The sequence below is a fragment of the Lingula anatina genome, chromosome 3 (genome assembly GCF_051362555.1).
Source record: "Lingula anatina isolate TDL-2025a chromosome 3, LinAna3.0, whole genome shotgun sequence".
NCBI classification, from domain to species: Eukaryota; Metazoa; Brachiopoda; class Lingulata; order Lingulida; family Lingulidae; genus Lingula; species Lingula anatina.
In genome coordinates this window covers 12633406-12654949 of record NC_141769.1, presented here as the reverse complement: position 1 = coordinate 12654949, position 21544 = coordinate 12633406, and the positions used below count along the sequence as shown (strand labels likewise).

The following is a 21544-nucleotide window of genomic DNA, read 5'->3' as shown; positions in this document are numbered from 1 at the left end:
TCATATACATGTACTACGTGATTGTCTAAGATTTGATAAATCAATAAATGGAAAGCACGTTTATTTTTTTCGAAACCTCGGACTAGCGATTAACTTCTTAAGATATTTAGGTAATTGAAAACAAATATCCTCTTTGCTATGAGGTGTTAAGCTTTTAAAATGTTTAACTTTTTAATTTGCAAACAATATAAGAACTCCGAATTTCAAGAAGTGCTTGATCTGCCAGGATTTAAAGACTGTTTTCTGAGTTCAGATGAAAAGATTTTATTTTATGTCGAAACAGAAAAAGCATGTCTACCTGGTGAGAGGTTATTAAATGCGATTATATGGAAAGCAGTGAGGGCTTTCAGAAACCTTACAATTCGATTACCTTTTGAACTGCTGCATATTCCGACTGAGACGATGACGTGGGTTGCAGAGTGACGTAATCAACGTGACAGGAACAACGGAAAACAAGCCATGTAAGAATGAAATGGTGAAATCATGCCATATCTTCAACATAAATTGCCAAACTTCGACACATTTCTTTGACGACGAATTAACGCTTTTTGTAATAAATATTTCTCTTTCTATAATAAATATTACTCCTCTATCCACAATGCATTGAAATGCATATGCTCGCCTTAATGCTCTTCGATTAAGCCGTGGCAGTATAGATATTATTTTGCTCTGCTGTTTGGTAAAGTGATTTGCATATCGAGTGTTTTTTACATTTACTTAATTTTTTTAAGGATAAACAATATGGCTATGATCAATTATATTTTGCGGAAGACACCACTTCAAAGGATGTGATCGTTGCTTTGAATCGTGCTGGTACATACAGATGGCGAAAACACGTTTTATGCATATTGTTACGTAGCACAAAACGTCGTCTGTTGAGGTTTTAATTTGTAAATACCTCTTCTACATGAGATTTCTCGTGTTTGTTTTGATTTTCATGGGTAAATAGCTCTAAACTGAGCCAGATGGCGTAACTTTACGACGGCTTGAAGATAACCATACAATCCAGACCGTAACGAATTCCATCCACTCATATTAACGCGGCCTTCTGACATTCTGACATAATTATGTCTAAGTAACCCTCCTTCTTGTTTGCATGTTTTCACAGTTTAGCATTCAAATCCGCCGACGCGGCTGAGCAATTCCTCGATTACGAAGAACAGACCTCTTGTTATTAGGCATAGTTGCATTATTCCTCCATTGATAAAAGCGAAGCATTGCTTACAGTCCAAAGCCGTCTTTCATTCTCTGTTATTATTTAGCATAGTGAGGCATTATGCGGGCATAGTTTGAAACATTCTCTATTTACATTAAATGATTCGGCGCCCATCAATTCTTAAAAACCAGGCGTACACCTTGTGATGCGTTCCCTCGAAAATTGTACGCGTGCCTCTTGCTTACTCTCACCACTTTAATTGCGCAAGGCAGAAAGTGACGGAAGGTTCGGGTATCGATGAAAAAACATACCTTTCAACAGGTAAAACGCAATTTTTCTTTTCGTAATGTCTGATGTTCATTAATTAATTTAGCACGAAAAATATTCAGATGTTACTTATTCCACCACTGGCAGAGAAGCCTGTTTGCAGAAAACCCACCGCAGATAGAATAAGAGACGGGCATTTGGACAAAACAATCTCAGAAAATACTTGAGTCAACCGAATGGCGTTTGTTTTAGGGCAAAGGCAGTAAACCACATTACACGCTTTACAAGACTGCTCATAGCTGGACGCCTAGGGCTGTTTTAAACATCTATTTAGTGATGTTTTATCGATTCAGACCCTAGCACGAGAGGCAAGATAAAATAGACTAAGTCTGGCGGCGTCCCAGGCCCTGCCCCAGCCCTCAAGGATGATGAGCCCACGAGACATGGACCTCCACTGGTCAGCCAGCTTGATGGTTTTCTTCACTGGGTAAGCTTCTTTAGTGTATTTTCTTAAGAACGTTAAAAATCATTTTCAAATAATGATATACTGTAGATTCACATCATGTTCAGAAGTGTTCAATCACGTCGTGCGTAGTTGACTACTGTCGGCGGAAGGACGTCTTTTCGATTTCAGAATTTAGGTTAAACATTTTTTGATCAATTACAGAATAAACCAAAATTTCACGCAATCACAAATACTTTCAGTCCTTATATCATTTCTGTTATTGAATTCACAAGAAGCAAAACACTCGGATAACGAAGAGCATTTGCACAACGTAATACCAGTGTTTTTGTCGCCGGTAATGTTCTCACAGTAGAGAAGCCATTGACGGTATCAAATGTAGTGAACCGACTGTTTTTTTTTTTTCGTAAATTAAATTAATATTCTTCGATTGTCTGCCGTGCAATAGTGCCATAAATATCATCTATATAATTTGCACAGTAATTGCATTTGTGGCAGGAACATGCTATTACAGTTCTCAGTTTTGAATGCCACTGTATAAGTAGTTTACATCTTTTAAATATATTTTAGATATTAAATTAGATGTTCTTTTGACTGTCGTATCTCTGGAATGAGCTGAATTGCTTTTCGATCATTTCATTCTATTTCTTATATGGCATTTCGCGTTTAAGTAGAGAGATAGAGGAGGTCTTGTAGTAACGCTTAACGTGAGAAAAGTTGGGTCATGGATTCATTAGGACCCTCTTTCTTTAGTTCTTTGTCAATTTTATTTCGTTAAAAGATATTGCCAATGTTTTCAGGAGGATAAGATAAAACTATTTCCATTTCCTTTTTTGGATATTTCGAACTCTTTTTCAATAGCGTTCATTTTCATGTTTGTAAACATCTAGGAGATAGTTATTGATACAAACATAAACAATGCCTAGACAAATAAAAGGTATGTTATATATTGTTTTTTTTTTCAAAAATAATTACTAAACATAAAATACTTTTTATAATATGCCCCCTTCACCCCCCCCCCCCTCCACACACACATAACAAACTTAATTTATCGACTGGATATTACTTCGTTAAGGCTTCTGTTATTTTGGTGTCACGTCAAGTGGAAATAAAACCCCTGCACTAAAGGCAAACAATCTCAGCTGTAAAAATCTAACACCAACCTAGCTCATATAACCAGTCCGCGCATCAATGAGTTTCAGTGTCAGTTACGTCACCAAACAAAAACAAAATAAGAAAATTAAACAGGTAGGAACCCGTGGTCTTCCAGTAAGGGAAAGTCAACCATATTGTTAGCGGCCACTTGAACCGAATCACACTTGCACCTGACATGGTGTATTATTGAGAACGGTTGCCACAAATCTTCAGAAGAGTGCCATTCAGGGCGCATTCAGGGGGCTGTCACACCTGATGTGTTCTACAATGACCCAAGGGCTGTGCGGCATTCACTAATCCTAAGTGGGCACTTCACTCCCACTCGATGTAGGCTTCGTTTTGTGGATTAACTGTTAATTCCCCGGCATCTCCGTGGACGCAAAGCAGTCACGTAGAAGTAGCACCAAGCCACTTTCTGCCAGCAAAAGTCGAAAGTATAATCACTAATGCGTATTTTCTTCCGTTTTCTCTGTTCGGTACGTGACCCAGTGAGTGGCCGTGGTAATCTCCAGTACTTACCTGGTTTAAAATGCAGAGTGGAAGCAGAGAAAGGATTGAAGAACTTGCTTTATTAATGGGTTGTGTGCATTCCATTGCAACACCACACTGGGATCTGACCCCCCTGGATAACTCTTCTGACAATAAATACTTTGCACTTAGCGCCGTCTTTTTTCTAATGTTTCTTTTTCTTTTGGGTGTTTGAGAATTCTTGGTTTCATGGTACAGCATGTCAACATTTTAGTCGAAAACATTAATTACATCAAAGAGAAAATAACATGTGGTGTAATATTCCATAACTTATTATTATTGATGAGTAGGTATATGAAAGTGACCGGGGTCGTGATTTAAACGGTCATTAATCCCCATTTTTATCCAGTAAGCAGGTAGACATATAGATCTTTGATTTCCATATCTTTTTCAATTTTGCATACCGAATATTGGGATCGAACAAAGATGAATGAAATATGTCATTTTACACGGTTGGATATCTTTCAATAAATTTGCCAATTTTGCGTTAAATAATACACCACATATCTAGGGCTTAAGCGAGTGGATTTGGTTGCAGTCACACACGTGGGTAACCAAAGTGATGATACATGTGGCCGTGAGTTACAAGACATATTGGGAACACGATTTCTATGCAAGAGTAAATTTGTACCTGTAGTACCCTTGTACTTTTCAGTCATTTTCAAACGTACTTGAGATATAATAGGTGCGAAAATGTACACGTGTGTGCCACTGTGTGTGTGTGTGTGTGTGTGTGAGTGTGTGTTTGCGTGCGTGTGCGCTCGAGCTAGATCTTAAAACAGCCTTTATCACTTTAGGAAAGAGGTAGGGGAAAAGCATTCAAGTATGCATATGATCTGACCTATCTACTTTTTCTCATTCAGAATTGCAATTGTGACCGCATCTTTCAATGAAGAACACTACATTCTCCTCCGGTCTGTGAGGGCCGCCAATAGAACATATGACATTACCAACCAGACGAATTCCGATGATTACGTGTCCGAATTGGGACGGAACACCACGAAGATCTTGGACTCTTTGTTAGACGGATATGACAAGAGCCTGCGCCCCGGGTTCGGAGGTTTGTGTCGTATGCGATTTATTCTAATAAAATTTCGTTAAATTGCGTACACTAATATAAATTTAATGAAGGACTGAAATCCAAGGCACTTGACTTTGACTTCATAAGATTTGAAGCTTTGCCGCCTTGCAAAAAAAATCAGTTTTGACACCTGGTCTTTTCATACAGCATGTGTGTTTAGGGATGATTAAAACTCAACGCCTTTGTCTTCAAAGGTCAAAACACCTTCGGTGACCTTTTCTTCACCTATTTTTGTTATGGACAAGAACTTCTGATGAGCCTTGTCAATGGAATTGTGTGGTTAACGGGACCTCTGGGTAGGATCGTAATTCCTATATCAATAAAACGCAAATTGAAGGTAACTTCAGCAGCCAGCAAATAACATATAAGATAATGGGATCGGTCAGCTTTTCATTTGGTCGATAATTTTTATAGGTGCGGGTTGCTTTTTCCCCCCGAACTTCAGGTTTTTTATCTCCGCGGGGCGTTGCAATCTTTTAATTACTGCAGACCTCAAAACATGCGGGGATAAATACTTTGAATACGGTGCCCTGTGGTTTGAAAATTAACGTATCGACACAAAGATCACACATACAGAGAATAAAGGTCAAATACTCGCCACACCACCGATCTTCATTACAACTTCTATGAAATAAAACCTTTTCATCTGTCGAATCACTTTGTCAATTTGACGAAAAAAATGGGCGATGCGATATGTTACACGTGGCCGACACGTTATATAGCATTCATCAGCAAATTAGCCCTTTACTGACCCATTAGAATTAAAGGGATAATAACTCTTCTTTTTGGCCAATTTTCCTGGAGTAAACAACAATTTTCCGTACTTATCAATGGTTAATGAATCTATTTTTACATTCAAAGTTAGTCCCTGGTTTTTTGTTATAATCCCTTAAGAGTATAGCCATCAATGGAGATCACGTGGTCTAAAGACAAGCTCAGATATCAGAATAATAGCTATAACTGCCCTTTTTCTTGTACAACAGTAGGCCTATATACTATATTTCTATGAGTTGTTCACAATGTTTTTATTGTGAAATATAGATCTCATACGAAGAGTTATTATCCCTTTAAACGCTTGTTATGTATAAATATTTTGAACCCAGAAGATGACCCATACACATTTATTTGCCTTCCAGGACCCCCTCTCACTGTGAACATCAACATCTTCGTCCGAAGCATGGGGCCGATATCAGAAAAAGACATGGTGAGTACAGCATACATGCATTGTCATTTCTTTTTTTTTTCACGGCGGTTATATTGAACCAATATTTAGTAGGCAAATGAATGTTTTAAATCTTAATAAGGCTGTTCTTCTTCTCGGGAACTGTGTAAAATGATAGCGGGCGCTGTCTAAAACAGTCATGTTTCTTCAATAACCCCACCTTTTAATGCGCTTACCCCTGACTATAGACAGACAGCGATAGACCCGCAGGCACTGTTTTATTTCCTTGAAAAATCCATTTAGGTGTGTAATGTAAGCTGACAACAGTGCGAAAAAGATTTGAATCGAATACCTTAATTATGGAAATCGAAAATAACACGTTGATGAATACCTTCAGCGTAGTTCCTGATATCGATGTCTGTTTGCGGAGGATCGTCTTTAACGTTTCCTGATTTTCCCCGTGATTTCACACCAAGAATCGATACCGGGCTATTTTAAATTGGCTGCCATGTGGCGCGAATCACGGCCTTATTAAGACAAAATCAGCCGATGAACTTTTTTATCCTGTGAAAATCAACCTGAAGTGATGGGATCTTGTGATACACGTAACGCATGTCTGTCTCAGCGCACGAGCAAAAGGCAATTTCACAGCATAGTGTACATTTTTATTTGTCGTAAACTCCCAACAAAAATTACAAAACACATAAATCTTGATAATAATGACTTTTTCGCCTTTGGCTCTACAAACGATTGGGTTGGAGATGTAAAGGGAATATGACAATTACCGAAGTGTTGATAGACTTTGTGGGTGAGTGTGTATGATGCATCTGTAGTAATTTTGAAGAGAAAATAAGGTGGCAAAACACATCTACAAGGAAATGTTTAAGTGTTAAGGTGCTAACGATGTAAAAGAAATAATTTTGATTGCAGAGCAAAGGAGTAATCTTTTCCTATATGTCTGTAATTGTACAGGTTTCCAAATCTGGGGAAAGATTTTTTTTAATCAAACCCCTTCCCCTCTCCAGAAATGTTTTTTTTTCTAAAAGAGAGTCAAGTAAACGCTTTTGCGTACCTCTTTGTCCTGTTTTGGTATTTTAGAAAAAGATTCTTGATAAATACATAATTTTGTTTTGAACCCCCCCCCCCCCCCCAATCCTTTTTCCACTTACAGTGTATGTGGCATGAAGTACTCTCAAATATGGCGAATTTTCAGGTATACAGCATGGACTGTTACTTCCGCCAAAGATGGGTGGACAAGCGACTGGGGTTTGACGGACCCAAATCCCTCAATACACTGACCATCAACAACATTATGCTGGACAAGATATGGAGACCTGACACCTACTTCTACAACGGCAAAGCCTCCTATCTTCACACCATAACAACACCCAATAAGTTCCTGAGGATAAGCAGGGACGGTTCTATTTATTATTCCATGAGGTTAGTTTTTGTTGCCCATCTGCTTGTCTGCTTGTCTGTATGTATGTCTGTCCGTTTGTTCGCCTGGCCTGTCTGTCTCTCTGCCTTTGGTTCGTCGGTCCTTTTGCTTGTCCGTCTGCCTGTCTGTACGTCATATATGTTTATCCGTCACAATATTCCGTCTGTCTGTCTACGCCCTCATTCGTACACCTGCCACCCTATCCGCCACTTCGTATGTTTTTCTTTTTTTTTTCTTGGCGATGGTAGGCCTATATATCTGATGCTGTCCTGTAAATGTTTTATTTTAGAGTGTGACATTATCATATTGTGATTGGACAACGGTACTTTTGTTTTATTCTTATGGCTATATAGATATACTTATATGTGCTTTTTTAGATTTTCATCATTATATATATTGCTGTTGCTATGGAATAGATGAAATTCGGAGCACTCACTCACTCACTTACTCAAACTGAACTGCGTACATGTGTCCCATAAAATATTTCATGAGCGTTCCTGTTTTCTTTCGATTTACCTCCCAGAATGGCCAGTGACCGATTCGATTTGGTACTCTGGTTTTCCGTGTACTGCTTCCAGACAAACATATGTTCTCTTAGTACAAAATGCACATGTGCCATTTCAGCCTGAACCAGCCCAAGATATTTTTCCTCCACGGTGGTTTGGTAAATGTTACCGGTCATAGAATAACACATGGTAATACCCCCCTCTGGTGATTTCTTTTTGATTCCAAGTTATTGAGAAATAAAACGACGACTGGCCATTGGTCATTTTATCTCTATGTAATTTCAGGCTGACCATTAAGGCCAGCTGTCCGATGCAGTTACAAAAATACCCTATGGACAAACAGATATGTCCGCTGAAAGTGGGCAGTTGTAAGTATATTTTCTGTCCAAAGTTTGGTAAAGCCAATCTATGGATTGCCCTCTTACTGCTAATGACACGACTTTAAATATATTAAACGGCTTTGCCATCGAGGGGAATGTTCATCAAAGTGTACAACTGAACATACAAACAAAACGAATGTTAAATTGGTAGTATATTGCAGGACTGGGAACTTGCCTTCGTGTACCACAACGTGTCTTTGCCCTTTCGGGAAGAAATAGGGGAATGAATTAGGGGGATAAGGGAATCAATGATATTCGTATCATGTATATAATAATGTTTTCTTCTTCTATTTAGAAACATAACAGCGGGTAGAATTAATAATGTAATCAGTAATATCATACCTAGAAGTGTACATTAAAGCGGCTTTTTGCATCTGAACATGAACAAAAAAATCTAGCTATATCCAAACTGTATCTGAAAGAACAAGTGCCCATGTGTGCTATGCTGTCAATCCTGATATTTGACCATCGGGTTATACGGGGTAAACCAGACGTATTCAATCAGGCTAAATAGCGTGTTCTGTAACAGTACATGGTAAGAGGAGTCCATAGGACAAAGTATAACAAGGCACAGAAGGTATTCGGTAGCCGGCAAAACAAAGACCTCCTGCCTGGATACAGTGTGTAAACAACGCTAATATATCGAGGCAGCCCTCATGATGGACGTTCAGAGATGAGATGAAACTGTTAAGATCAAGGCTAAATTGTGTTACATAATGAAACGGGGTTCAATTTATGAATAAATGTAACTGATTTAGGAGTCGAAATCTCATTCAACTTTTGAATATTTGTTTGACGTGATGGTACCATGGTGTGCGTACAGTGCGTACAGATATCTGATTCTTTTTATTTATTTTTGGACTTTACAACATCAAACATTTAACGCATCCCCTCACGTTGTAAACGCGCAACATTCCCCTTAAGATCCACATTGCTTTGTATTAATTGAAGCATAAAATGTCTCTTTTCTTATCCCAATGTCTAGACGGTTATTCTGACAGTGATGTGGAATATTTCTGGATGGGGGACGCAGTGGGCAGGGAAGCCGACCTCCAAATGTCACAGTTTCAACTGGTTGCTACTCCGTCATATTCCATAACCGAACAGTTTCCAAATAGAGGTATTATAGACTATTACGCACAGCACTCCCATACGTAACATGGACGGCATCATTCCAAATTTCTTCACAGAAACCACTCACAATAAGACTTCTGATAATTTTTGTGGGTCTCGTAAGAAATAAAGTAATAATTACCTTTCATTTCTTTAAAGAACACTTGATTAGATTGTGCAAATTATCATACTCACGATGGTGAAATTATATATAATCTGCAAATCTCATTATTGTCCGACAGGTAATTTTAGCTTCCTGGTAGTGAACTTTGAACTGCGCCGTCACATGGGTTACTTCCTGATCAATGTCTACATCCCGGTGATGATGTTGGTCATTATTTCCTGGGTCGGCTTCTGGATCAACAGAGAGGCGACGGCAGACAGGATTGCTTTAGGTAAAACATAAATTTCAATATGTATCAAGGGAGGTTCGGTTAAAACCAACCATTTGAAAAATAACTTCCAAAAACATGCTGGTGTTATACTGTATAGCCATATTGTTGAGCGTAATCGTATTTTTATTTTCAAACTTACAAAAATGGCAATGGGAAGCACAGAATGCAAGCTGTTTTCTTATTTTAGTATGCATTGTTTATCTTATGGTTTCTTCGCTCATTCAAAATAATAATGTCAGATGACTTTATATTTATGCTTGATATTTCGTTAACAATTGCTATATTCCGATTCAGGAATCGCAAACCCCCTATTTTCTAGACTATGCAAATAAACACGAGACAGCATAGTGCAAGTAGTAAATTTTCGAACAAGAATTAACAAACAGTGATAGAAGTCGTAATTTAAAGTTGTTGACGTTAATAATATCCCGTTGTTATATTGGTTCTAGGTGTCACCACTGTTCTGACAATGGCGTTCCTCAGTATTGACACCCGTACTGATCTGCCACGCGTCTCCTATTCCACGGCATTGGACTGGTTTATTGGGATGTGCTTTTCGTTCGTCTTGGCCACCATCATTCAGTTCGCCACCGTCCATTTTTTCACCAAGCACGGGACAGGGGAGGTGATGAACGTGGCACCAGACTCCGACGACGAACTTGAACCAGAAAGCCAACAGGAGACGCCGTTGCTTAAGAGGCGAGGAGATAAGGTGATTTTTTGTTTGCTTGTTTGTTTGATTTTTAAACAGAGAGAGTTGATGCATGCTATTAGAATGATGTTTGGCTATTGTGGGTGATTTTGTACCTAATTCAAAAAATCGCCGAAGCATATACGGCATAACTACGAGGTCGAGAGGTATAGAAAAATATTTTAGTATAGAAAAGTGTTTGAGTGTTTGTAAGATCGATAATTTGCCATTCTTTTATATATTTACATTGAAACACAGTTTGTGTATATCCTACATATTTTAAGACTTTAAAGTAAGTGTCGTTATTTCCCCTTCAGCGTTCTACCGTTTGTTACACCGTTGGACGCCGCCAACTGCCGGAGACAATTACAGAAGAACGCTGCAGCAACGGAGATGTGGAAAACAGTAAGACAAATGGCGTTCATTTCTCCGAGGGCATCGATGTCGAAGAGAATAAAAATGAAGGGGACAAAAAGAGAAAATCCTGTTGGACATATTTAATGTACTGCCTTAAGGGCAGTGGTGCTTACAAGAAATTCACGCAGATAAGCACGCAGGCCACTGCCCCCGGGGTTAATAGCGCAAGCAGGATCGATCAGATCTGCCGATGTTTGTTTCCAGTTGCTTTTCTTGTAATCAACGTGTTTTATTGGTTTACTTATACACGGGATCAGGATGAAATGCCCGAAACTTAATGTCAAGTGAAGTCGCGGTAAAATATATGAAGCAAAATGCAAAAAAAAAGTGTGAAGAAGTGGTGTGCACACATGTAATGTTAAATAAATAACTTTTACTATGAGAAAGTGGCATATTAGGGCGATGTTCGTGTTTAATACACCTCCTAGTAATGGATCTCATAATGCATAATGATAGAATATTCTAAATAGATCATGATTAACATACAGGGGGTACCTTTTAGAAGTGTCCCATTAAAAAGGGTGTTACAGCATTTTAATTGAAATGACCCAATACTCAGAATTTTTGTATTTGTAAATATATTTATTGGGTGGCATATTTTACTATGCCGTCACATGTTGCTGCAAAGCTTGAATACAAAATGATTGCCAATTTTCATTTTGTATTTATAAGAAATATACCGAGAAGAGAAAATATTGTGACAAAGTAATCATGTCAGATGGCAATTTAACCATGGATCGATCAATGGTATATGTTATTAACTTTTATTACTTATTTTTATTATAAATACAATTGAATCTTGAGGTAGATGAAATATCACTTAACATGGCATTTATGTTCGTATACAAGTCGACTGTTACAAATTAAAATATATCATTAAAATACATCACGGTTGTTTTTTTTTTCTTTTGAACACTATTTTATCCTCCATTTCTACTTAAATAAAGTGTGCATTGCCTCTTATTACAATTCAACTTATGTTTGAGTTTAAATTGATTACTATGTTGTATTTTTACAGTCTTTTTAACATGTTCAACCAAAACATGAATGTGATCGTTAAAGGTTCAGAAACAAATGAGCGTCTGGTATGTCAACATATATCTTCCTTGGTATTCTACCTATTTTAAAACATCACTCCTGATAGAGATGTTGATAGTAACACGAAATGGCAGTTTTGAAATCACGGCGCCATGCTTTAGTCCAGGCTTGGAATGTTTTTGGCAGATCATCGATTTGCTTTTCTTGGAATCGCGTGGAAGTTACCACCTGTCCGTTAAGATATCTGATGTTGTCCAAAATATCCATCGCTCTCTCAAAGCGATGAGTTAAAAGAAGACGGTGCCGTTTTCTAGAATGAATCAATTTTCCGTGGTTTAAGGTCTGTCCAAGAGGATTGCTTCCTTTCGGGTCTATCCCATCCGCGTCATTTGGAATGTCGCTCGTTTCATCAAGGTCTGGCAATGCAAAAACATCATCTTCCATTTCCGAATCAGAATCGTCAGAGTTTAGGGTTTCAGGGTCTAGTGTAAACTGCATTTCCTTTTCATCCGGCAGAATAGGAGTCTCTTGTCTGAGATATGATGTGGTGTCTTCGTTTTGGCTCGTATTCAGCTTTGCCAATCTTTCAACTAGGATATCCTCATAACCTTTTAACATAGCGTACTGGGCGGTGGGAGACAGCGTTGAAGAAAACCTTGTTGTACTTGGCAGTTCTAACAAGATCTCTTGGCTTTCTTCCTTTTTAAGTTTTGGTTTCTTACTCTTAACACTCTTCCATTTCATGGTTACCCCAACAATAGTATGTACATTCGTCCCAATTCGAACAAATCGGCCATAATTCATAGAAGTGGCATACTTGCCGCGTTTTGGCATATTTGATTTGGGAGCATTAATCTTCTTTTCCTTTTCGGCCTCTAGCTCCATTTCTCGTAGAATTTCTCTTTCGTAAGCAAACTTTGATTTGTATTTCAGCTTTTCCCTTTCGGCGCTTCTCTTGGCTTCATTTCGTGCTGTTGTTTTTACTTCCAGCGGTTTGCGCTTTGGCTTCTCAGTCTTGGCGTTCTTTCCCTTCGTTTGACCTTGGTTCTCTGAAGGTTCATTTGAAGAAGCGGTTGTGGAAGTAGGCTGCTGGTGCTCTGCGGGCAATATTTTCCCAGTTATTGAACTGCTACAACCGTTAGGTTTCTTGCATATTGCTTGGACTTCCTGAGAAGCCAGAAATGTCCCTCTCTTCGTTTCTGTTGGCACATCGACGTGGTCAACAGCACGGACTCTGCAACATGGTTGGGGTTCCCCCTGGACAGAGAGAGCTGACACACTCATACCTTTGTCTTGCACACCCCCTACCAAAATGATATGCCTTTCTTTTTGTTCTTCTCTCCGACTGAAGATGAAGTCTTATGCTAGCTTATTTGAGGGCGGTCTACATACCTTTATTGAACTCTAATACTTAATGATCGACCAGAGAGAAGTCCTCGGTAAGAAACTTTGCAAGAGACGAACTCACGCAACGCAAATCATTGTTACTGAAATCAGCTTAAAGCCATGACTGATGGATAAATTGATTTCTCAGCAGTTTATAAGGAAGCAGATTTATAAATGATCTAATGGGCGACATTAATTAAACCTTCAATAATCCCGTTACGTTCTAACATTTTCCCTGAATTTTCTGATTTTGCTACTGGTGGTGTGCGTGTCGACCAATTTGCTTCCTTGAGACACATCTTCAAAGTACTACCAAAGTATTATCCGACCAACATGTTTCCACTATCGTATAATATGGTTATTAATTTTAGAAATTTTACTGCGACTAAGATATACCCGGTCATAGCCATTTGATCACAGGCGAGGTAAAATATCTGAAGCTTCAGATGAATACATAACGCACCAAAGAGTATATCAATGATAAAACACAATATACATTTTGAATATCTTTATGGCGTTTTTGGGAATGTCAGTGACTGCACAGAATTATCTAACCAGTATGGTTTACGGGACTTCTGTTCAAATTGGCATCTCAAACTTTTGTGAAGAACAGGTGTGCCAATACAATACGTTCAGTATGGTGAAAGTCAGCGGGAAGACTATCCTGGACACTTTGTCTATACGGCTCACACTGTTGATCCCATCCGGGCTACCGCGCATGGTAAGCAACTTCCGGTACTTAGAGTCACCACGGAGACAGCGCAAACACAGTAAGCAACCATGTTCCTCTGACTTTTGCATCACGTTATGAATGCGATGCTGAATTAGCGTTCTGTGAGGCTGAGTGAAGCGGTGTTTTCTATGACGTGCTTTTTTGCTAGAGAAGCAGCCAGGGGATCCAGATTCTCGGGATTCTTGCTGCAATCAAAATTAATTACATGGAGATAACACGTATCGGTGCACTGAATGAATTATATGTGAAAGTTTCGGATTATTTGTTTCCATAAGATTATGTAAACAGAAGTCATTTTTATTATTTCAATGTATTGCCATACATTTCTATCCTATAGTTATGGTTTCCAACTTTAGATTCTCCTTAATTCTTAAGGTTTGATACAATTTATTCCCTTGTCTATCTAAATGACCGAGTCTATCCATCTAATATACTGCAGATGTTGAATGCATCTTTTCTGTGAAGACGACAAAGGAACATACCTTTGAAAACCTGTTTTTGACACCTGACAGATATTCTACTTTGACCCTTTCATTCTGTTGTTTGAAAGATTTCTCTTCTTCCTCCTCTTCATCCTCCGCCCACGTTACGTCCACCTCTCCACTGCCAATCTTCGTAAAGTAATGGACGGCGGCAAATTCCAACATGGTGGCAATGATGTAGGTAAAACACATGATGAAAAACCAGTCTAAAGCAGTCGACGTACTGGTCTTTGGGAGATCCATCTTGTTTTCCATAAACATTGTAGTTAGTGTCAGGACTGTTGTTATTCCTGGAATAAACCAGTGCAGTGTATATTATGGCAGTCCATACAATTACAAACCGGCTCAAAGGCTAACATTCATGTGAGTTCTGCAAATCGAAGCTCCTTAAAACATTGCTTGAATATGGGGGCCAGTGTGTGTGTGTGTGGGGGGGGGGGGGGGGGGGGGGGGAGGGGGGTTATCAGGGAAGTACAGAAATAAGGATCACTGCTTCTCCATACTTAAAGGTGGAAATATTCTTATTCTGAACTGGATCATCTGCAAACTTTTTACTCTCTCCTTTGAAAATGAGATGACATGCATGCACAACGTTTAAACGTGCGACATTCCAAAAAAGTCTATTTCTACCCTAGGCCTAAAGTCAACCTTCAAAATGCCAAAGAATACTTTACTCACTACTCTTGACGTCATGGATCAAGTTCCAAAACTAAAGACATAAATATGTGAAGTCGTCTTTCAAATAAAGGGAGGTTTATTAAAACATGGCCTTAAGCATCATCAAAGCTGAGGATAAGATCACATTCGAGGGTTGGTTGGGTTTGCGTGGTGTTGAAAGGTCGCCTGTGCCGTTAATTTCAATACATTACTCGCTGGTCTGCAAAACATTTGTCAAATCTTCATTTCTCTCGTTAACATTACGGTATCATTTCAGGTAACATACCACAGAGGTTACGGCGATGAAATAAAATGCTGATTCGCCAATGTCTAGGATCGATTCCAGGTGTCAGCACCTTCGCTTTTTTTTCTTTCTTTTTTTTTTTTTTACAGAAATAGCTTTTGAATTTCTAGTTGGCCAATGCTTGTAGGATCTAGCATTTTGTTTCAGTGATTCAGTTCTTTTGAAAAATGGTAGCCCAAATCTGAAATTAAATTACCGGCCTTGCTCACTGCTAAATTACATGTACATTGATTTCATGCCGTAGATTCTGCAGTGTTCAGGAAATTATGAAACACATATTACACTCCAGTGTCCAATTGAGGACGTAACCCTTGAGATACATTGGGGAATCATGTGAAGAAAACTTAATGTGAAATTGGAAGAGAAAAATATGCCTCAGCATCGCATCATTATAGACGGCATGATAAAAGACAAGCATAGTTCAAGTGCAGGATGCTTGCAGAACACATGCCAATGGGTAGATACCATTATAATTGTGGAGAACCACAAAACTGGTCCAATGCTTTTGTTCCTAAAGTCTTTTTGCAAAAAATGTGAGCCGATAATTTTCGGTACTCAACATGATCAGTCATCAGTGTGGTGAATCTAGGATCCAAAATAAATCCTAGGGTGAATTAAGCAAACCCATTTTTGTATCTGCATTGTGCAATCCTATATTGCCCGATTATTGGGAGAACATGACTGAAGGGGCTTCATCAAAAAGTAAAAATTGATCTACTTAACTTGTCTTTTTAACTGTATGTAACCCTTAAGAGGAAACTCGTTCCGTGTAAAATTATTATAAAAATATGAGCAATATACAAAAATAACTTTTAAAGAAAAAGATATTGCGCAAAACCTTCTCAGAGGAGAAAAGATTCACAAACAAGAACCGACTTCAAAACTCTATTGAAAGTGTCACAAATTGAATAAAGACTAAGCATATGCATATTTTTCCTTAAAAATGTTAAAATAACATACCTAGTCCTACCCTGTCTGCTGTCGCCTCTCTGTTGATCCAGAAAGACACGAAGGACAGCACCACCACCAGGCTGCACGGCACGTACACCTGCAACAGGAAGTAACCCATGTTGCGCCGAAATTGGAACTTCACCTCTAAAACCTTGAGGCTTCCTAAAATGATGAAAATAATAACAATCATCTCCAAGAAGTGACGAAAATACGAATAGACATTCGCTTCTCAAATGATGAACATGGATTGATATACAGTATGGAGAAAGGATTTAGAAACACAAAACGATTACTCATTGCCAGTGTCATAATGGCATTTCGGTCAGTTTTGTCTGGTAACACCTTATTGTAAATTGACTTCAGAGATTCAAGGCCGTGGCTCACCTTTGCTTGGCCATTGTAGCGTGTAGTTGGTGTGGGGGTGTCCTATGAGATTGAACTGGGACAGTTTCACCCCCGGGTCTATAGTGATGGATGATGCGTTTGCCTGTTTCCATTCATACACCGTTTCGCGATCGGTGTAGGCGTCTGAAATAAAAAAAGTAGAAAATGTAAGACATAGTAATAGGTTAAATTAAGATTGCATTTGTTATCTACAGGTTTCTTAGTCACATCTATATGTGTTTTTTTTTTTTTCGCTTGTACCGCTTTACTTAGTGAGGGTCACTGAATAATCCTATTATTTCATCCTGCGCTAAGAAGTTGCTGACGGCAGTAATGCACATACTACAATAATATATTCGCAGTTTTTCAATTCCTTAGTTTTTTATCTAGTCAATTAAAACTGATGATGAAGATTCAACCCCATGGTTCGCTTAAAGGCAGTGAATTCTTGCTTTAATTTCTTACCGCTGCCAATGACCAGAGGGCAGACTTGGTAGTCCAGTGGGAAGTACTGCAGAGCCATGGGACAAGATGTCTTGATAGTAAGGCTGGAATCAATCAATCAAAATGTGGGAGATAAAACACTGATTTTGTGACAGTACGAATTGAGCCTTTAATTAAAAGTTATCTAGATCGCTTTATCAGGATTTTACAAATTGAATAATATGCGCTCAAGTTGCGTTTAATCAGATCAGTTTAGACACAAGGCACATGCACACGTTTTAATAGTAAAGTAGGCGGATTGTCGGTTGAAAACATTCCAAACATATTGATGATTTTCGTGTTTTTGACATTTTCTTTTAACAAAACCATCAACTTCACATTTCCCATAATTTTAAACAATTCATATTCAATGTCTTCTAAATTTATGTCTTAAATTTGAACTGAAATTCTTTTATTTTAATCATGAAAAGCCTTCGTGTATATTCTCGTATTTTCAAAGCAAACACAACTAATATGGATTAATAAGATGATATAAGTCAATTACAGGCAGTTCACCAATTTATAGCGAAAAAAGCAATAATTCAGGAAAATATTTAATAAATATCATATTTTGGTCTACCATATAAAGCACGTGCCAAATTTTCCTTCTTTTGACACAGCAAATGCGCTGACTTGTAAACTTACCGCATCGAGTAATATATCGTCCCGTCTTGGCAAATTCTCAGAAATTTATTAGGGGTCGTAATGGTGTGCGTGTGGGACTTGAGACCGTTGTATATGACGGTATCGGGGGTCCATATTTTCTCCAGCAAGCTATAGTGGACAGCCAGAGTGGACAGGTTGGGGCTGTTAAACGCAAGACGTTCGTCCAGCCATGTCTGTCTGAAGTAGCAGTCCATTGAGTACGTCTGCGGTTAAGCATATTGGCAAAATAGATGACAGGACTTAAGATGGATAACAGTTGAAATACACACAAGATTAAGGACGAAAATATAGGAAACCATACCTATGGACCGTAACTGCTTTACTTAAGTAGTCTCCAGTTAGCGTTTTCAAAAGCTTTCTACCGTGATAAAATGCTTTTTTTACTTAAAGAAATTTGAGAACACACATTAGTCTTCATTTGATGTAATTGTCCCCTTTTTATTTCAAGGGATGCTCTGATAGCTGTCATTGTCAAATAAAGATTGTCAAATATTGGTTCATTCAACTTTATCGGAAAAGATTTGGGATTTTTGGTCAAATCTGGTGATTAATGTTGATTAATGTCGAAATCTGCACATATTGAATTAAGATATCAACTAATAGAGCCTTATTTCTCATCTTTCATTAATTGCTTATTTCGATTCCATTCATTAAAGAAGCTATCGACAAAAAGATAGGTTTCATTAATCTGGTGCCCTTAATATTTGTTACCATTTCAACCTCAGATATAGGCCCCATGCTACGAATGTAGATATCAGTCTTAATGATTGTTGGCGACCCTGGAAAAATAGAGAACACTTTGAAAATTATATGTTCCTATTGCCGATAAATGTTGGTCTGAGAGAGAGAGAGAGAGAGAGAGAGAGAGAGAGAGAGAGAGAGAGAGAATAGGTTAGATTTTCTGTAAGCTGGTACGAGCAAAATTTAAAATAAGTATTTTGTGATAAGTGCATGAACACAATATATTGCTATATAACTAACCGCCGTATCCCGGCCTTAGGTTGCTGTCGTAAGATTGAAGAAGGTTGTCTAATGTGGCGGATACGTTTTGTCGAAGATCTTCACTACACAAGACACTGGGTATTAGAAATATCTGGATACTGGAATTGAATGGCGAACATCATTACACTAAAATTACATATATAGCACTATTTTTCAGAATTGTATTGCATTTTATGAAGCGGTACATTGTAAGTGCTAAATGCATTTAAACAATTTATGAACGCGATATGTGGAACAAGTTGGCGGTGCAAATGCATGGATATGTCATTCCGACAATGAATTTCTATTGAGAAACGTGCAGAATATTCTAAGACCCATGGTATCCTTAAAAAAACATTGCGTGTTAAAATGCTCTGAAGAGATTATGACGCTCATAGTATTTCCCTATAACTGACAAAATTAAAAATCAAATTGGTTTGCTTGAAAAATAAAAACATCTTACATGGCTTTGTTTCCTATTCAAACCCCTAATATTTTTAAAACGGTTCATTATGTGATTTCCATTCATTGAAGTATATGCATACATTGTTGTCAAATCGCCTCATTATCGCTTCAAACAGCCTTTTGACTGTTTTTATCAAAATAGAATTGCGGATTTAGCTTTGATCCGTAACCAAAGAAAAGGGAAGGCAGGCACATATTTTTCAGCACTAAAAATGCCCTAAATGGCACCATATTTTTTTCAAATATTTTCTTCCCAAAGGTATCCAGGATTGGTTCTTTCTTTCTTTCTTTCTTTCTTTCTTTCTTTCTTTTAATATCCTAATTCTGCTAATAGTCCAATATCATTAAGATAAGCATATTTGCACCATAAGCATTATTACGATTGCAACATTTGGCATTCAAATTGGCAGAATTTGTTTTCAGACAGTTACACAACGATCACCATACTTTCATGGAATGAAATAGTTCTACTGATCTCTGACTTCATATAAGTGCAGCTTTACCTGTGGGCGCATCACGTCCTCGTGCCATTAATTTGTTGCCCCGCAACCTTCCGTCGTCTAATGAAATCAATCGTGACATTAATGTAACACTTAATTAACAACATCGACGATTGGTTATTTCATCTATTAGTTTTATTTGCTATAGGTACGAGGTCGGTTTTGAAGTCCATATGTTTGTATGTGAGAGATAGCTGTTCCTTTACTCTCAGCAGGAAAATACAGGTTTAAAGGGGAAACCACGTGGGACCCAGAAAGATTACCAGTGTCCGACGTTTAATTTAAATCGATAAAACCAATTATGCTCTTTAACTTATCAAAAATTTGTTTTCGCCGTTAGGCTTTCTATATCAGTTTTAGCGTTAATGCGAATGTCTCACAGAAGATAACTCCAAGAGTTTTTCTGTCAGATTGACGGGTTCACTGATAACCTAAAGCGTTTAATTCTTGTTGTTGTTGCCACCGTGTAATTCTTTTCACCTTAAGGTATATTTGCAACACGCGATTAAAACATTTCCATCTGATGTTTTAGTGTTTTTTCATTGGTGGTTTGTGGAAGATAGTTTGTTGTAAAAACCTTTCAACGATCGCAAACGGTGAACGGAGGTGATACAACTCTATGCAATACTGTACATAGTATGTTTTTCTTTCATTCTTCTTTACTGCGCACGAATGTAAGACAAACTCTACTTAATCTACCTACCGCTGTCTGTAGATTACTGTGAAACAACCGAAAGGTTTTAAAAAGTATTCACGCAAAAATGTTCAAAGACTTAGCTTTAATTGATAGCACGTGTCTATTCTTGCAAGGTAGGTTTTACGATTTCTAATGAGGCCTCGAAAATTGACCAAGCAAGTTTCCAAGCATTCGCACTTTTTAGCGCCTGGCATGATGCAGCTTGTTTATTTCAGGTGATATCTGTACTTACCATATGAAGGTAAATCTCTTCAGTATACAGTGCCCCATGACTTTCCTCCTCTTTCAGTACTTTTGCCTGCCTGAAATATATCCTCAGTAAAGAAATGGTTTGGCACTGAGCTACTTAAAACAATTCACCATAGTAGTTAACGGCGCCAGGTGACTTAAAGGCACTGGCATTTGACACCTAGCACATTCCCTGGGCATATTTTTGTATGGCGAGTTACGGCGACATGGATGTGTAATACGTCCTGTATCTTTCTCTAAAAATACCATTAGCGGTCAGAACGACGTGAATTATATCAATATCCTCTCGATCGATTAAAATGTAAAACAAGAAGAATATCGAATATCAACTCACCTCCTGAGTATTAGAAGGGGTATATGACCGACGTATCCTCACAACGTTTCATTCAAACAGCATGGACAATATGGTCGTAAAATACCAAATGATTGCGGTGGTCTTTATTTGTATATTTGTAAAGCATAATAAACTGAGAACACTGCATGGACAGAGACATTTTCAAGAGAGAAGGCATATTATAAAATGGTACTTTGAACCAGATGGACTGGATTTGCCACAAAACCCCTGGATTTTCTGTCTAATTATCGGCTTCTGGCATTAAACGTTCATAGCGCCATCGGCTCACCTTACGGCAGAACCCAGAGTGCACGTGTCTTTCATCAGTGCGCCCTATCTGTCAGGGATAACGTTTTTTTTTTTCAAGTATCACATAGAAAAGTTTATAAACTCGTCACGTCATATGGTAAAATAGTAGTCAAATTGATGACAAAACAGAAATTTCCGAACTTTCTTCCATACCCTTAACAAGCGTATGGCAT

General features: G+C 38.2%; 2 protein-coding genes across 2 annotated transcripts; one reads left to right on the top strand and one right to left on the bottom strand.

Moving 5' to 3' along the window:
- Positions 1–1102: 1102 nt before the first annotated feature.
- On the top strand, positions 1103–11636 carry LOC106174536 (gamma-aminobutyric acid receptor subunit alpha-6-like). Its single transcript, XM_024076750.2, has 9 exons — positions 1103–1910; positions 4433–4629; positions 5787–5854; positions 7026–7252; positions 8042–8124; positions 9122–9256; positions 9492–9644; positions 10094–10356; positions 10653–11636. Exons 1-9 carry the CDS (start codon positions 1849–1851, stop codon positions 11028–11030), a joined length of 1566 nt encoding a protein of 521 aa, XP_023932518.2. The 5' UTR covers positions 1103–1848; the 3' UTR covers positions 11031–11636.
- Positions 11637–13293: 1657 nt separating this feature from the next.
- Positions 13294–18039, bottom strand: LOC106174535 (gamma-aminobutyric acid receptor subunit alpha-1-like). The gene is made up of 6 exons (XM_087009986.1): positions 17816–18039; positions 17153–17235; positions 16684–16831; positions 16313–16461; positions 14392–14681; positions 13294–14094 (listed from the first exon to the last, which is right to left on the bottom strand). The coding sequence occupies exons 1-6, from the start codon at positions 18028–18030 to the stop codon at positions 13756–13758; spliced, it is 1224 nt and encodes a 407-aa protein (XP_086866112.1). The 5' UTR covers positions 18031–18039; the 3' UTR covers positions 13294–13755.
- Between the last annotated feature and the right edge of the window lie 3505 nt (positions 18040–21544).

What these genes read in the sequence shown, in the direction of transcription:
- LOC106174536 (XM_024076750.2), top strand. Translation starts at nt 1,849, where the DNA reads ATGATGAGCCCACGAGACATGGACCTCCACTGGTCAGCCAGCTTGATG. An exon ending in TTGATGGTTTTCTTCACTGG is followed by an intron (nt 1,911 to 4,432) that starts GTAAGCTTCTTT and finishes TTTCTCATTCAG; the next exon opens with AATTGCAATTGTGACCGCAT. An exon ending in CGATATCAGAAAAAGACATG is followed by an intron (nt 5,855 to 7,025) that starts GTGAGTACAGCA and finishes GCGAATTTTCAG; the next exon opens with GTATACAGCATGGACTGTTA.
- LOC106174535 (XM_087009986.1), bottom strand. Translation starts at nt 18,030, where the DNA reads ATGGACTGCTACTTCAGACAGACATGGCTGGACGAACGTCTTGCGTTT. An exon ending in ACGATATATTACTCGATGCG is followed by an intron (nt 17,236 to 17,815) that starts GTAAGTTTACAA and finishes GATTGATTCCAG; the next exon opens with CCTTACTATCAAGACATCTT. An exon ending in TCAAAAACAGGTTTTCAAAG is followed by an intron (nt 14,095 to 14,391) that starts GTATGTTCCTTT and finishes TTTTGATTGCAG; the next exon opens with CAAGAATCCCGAGAATCTGG.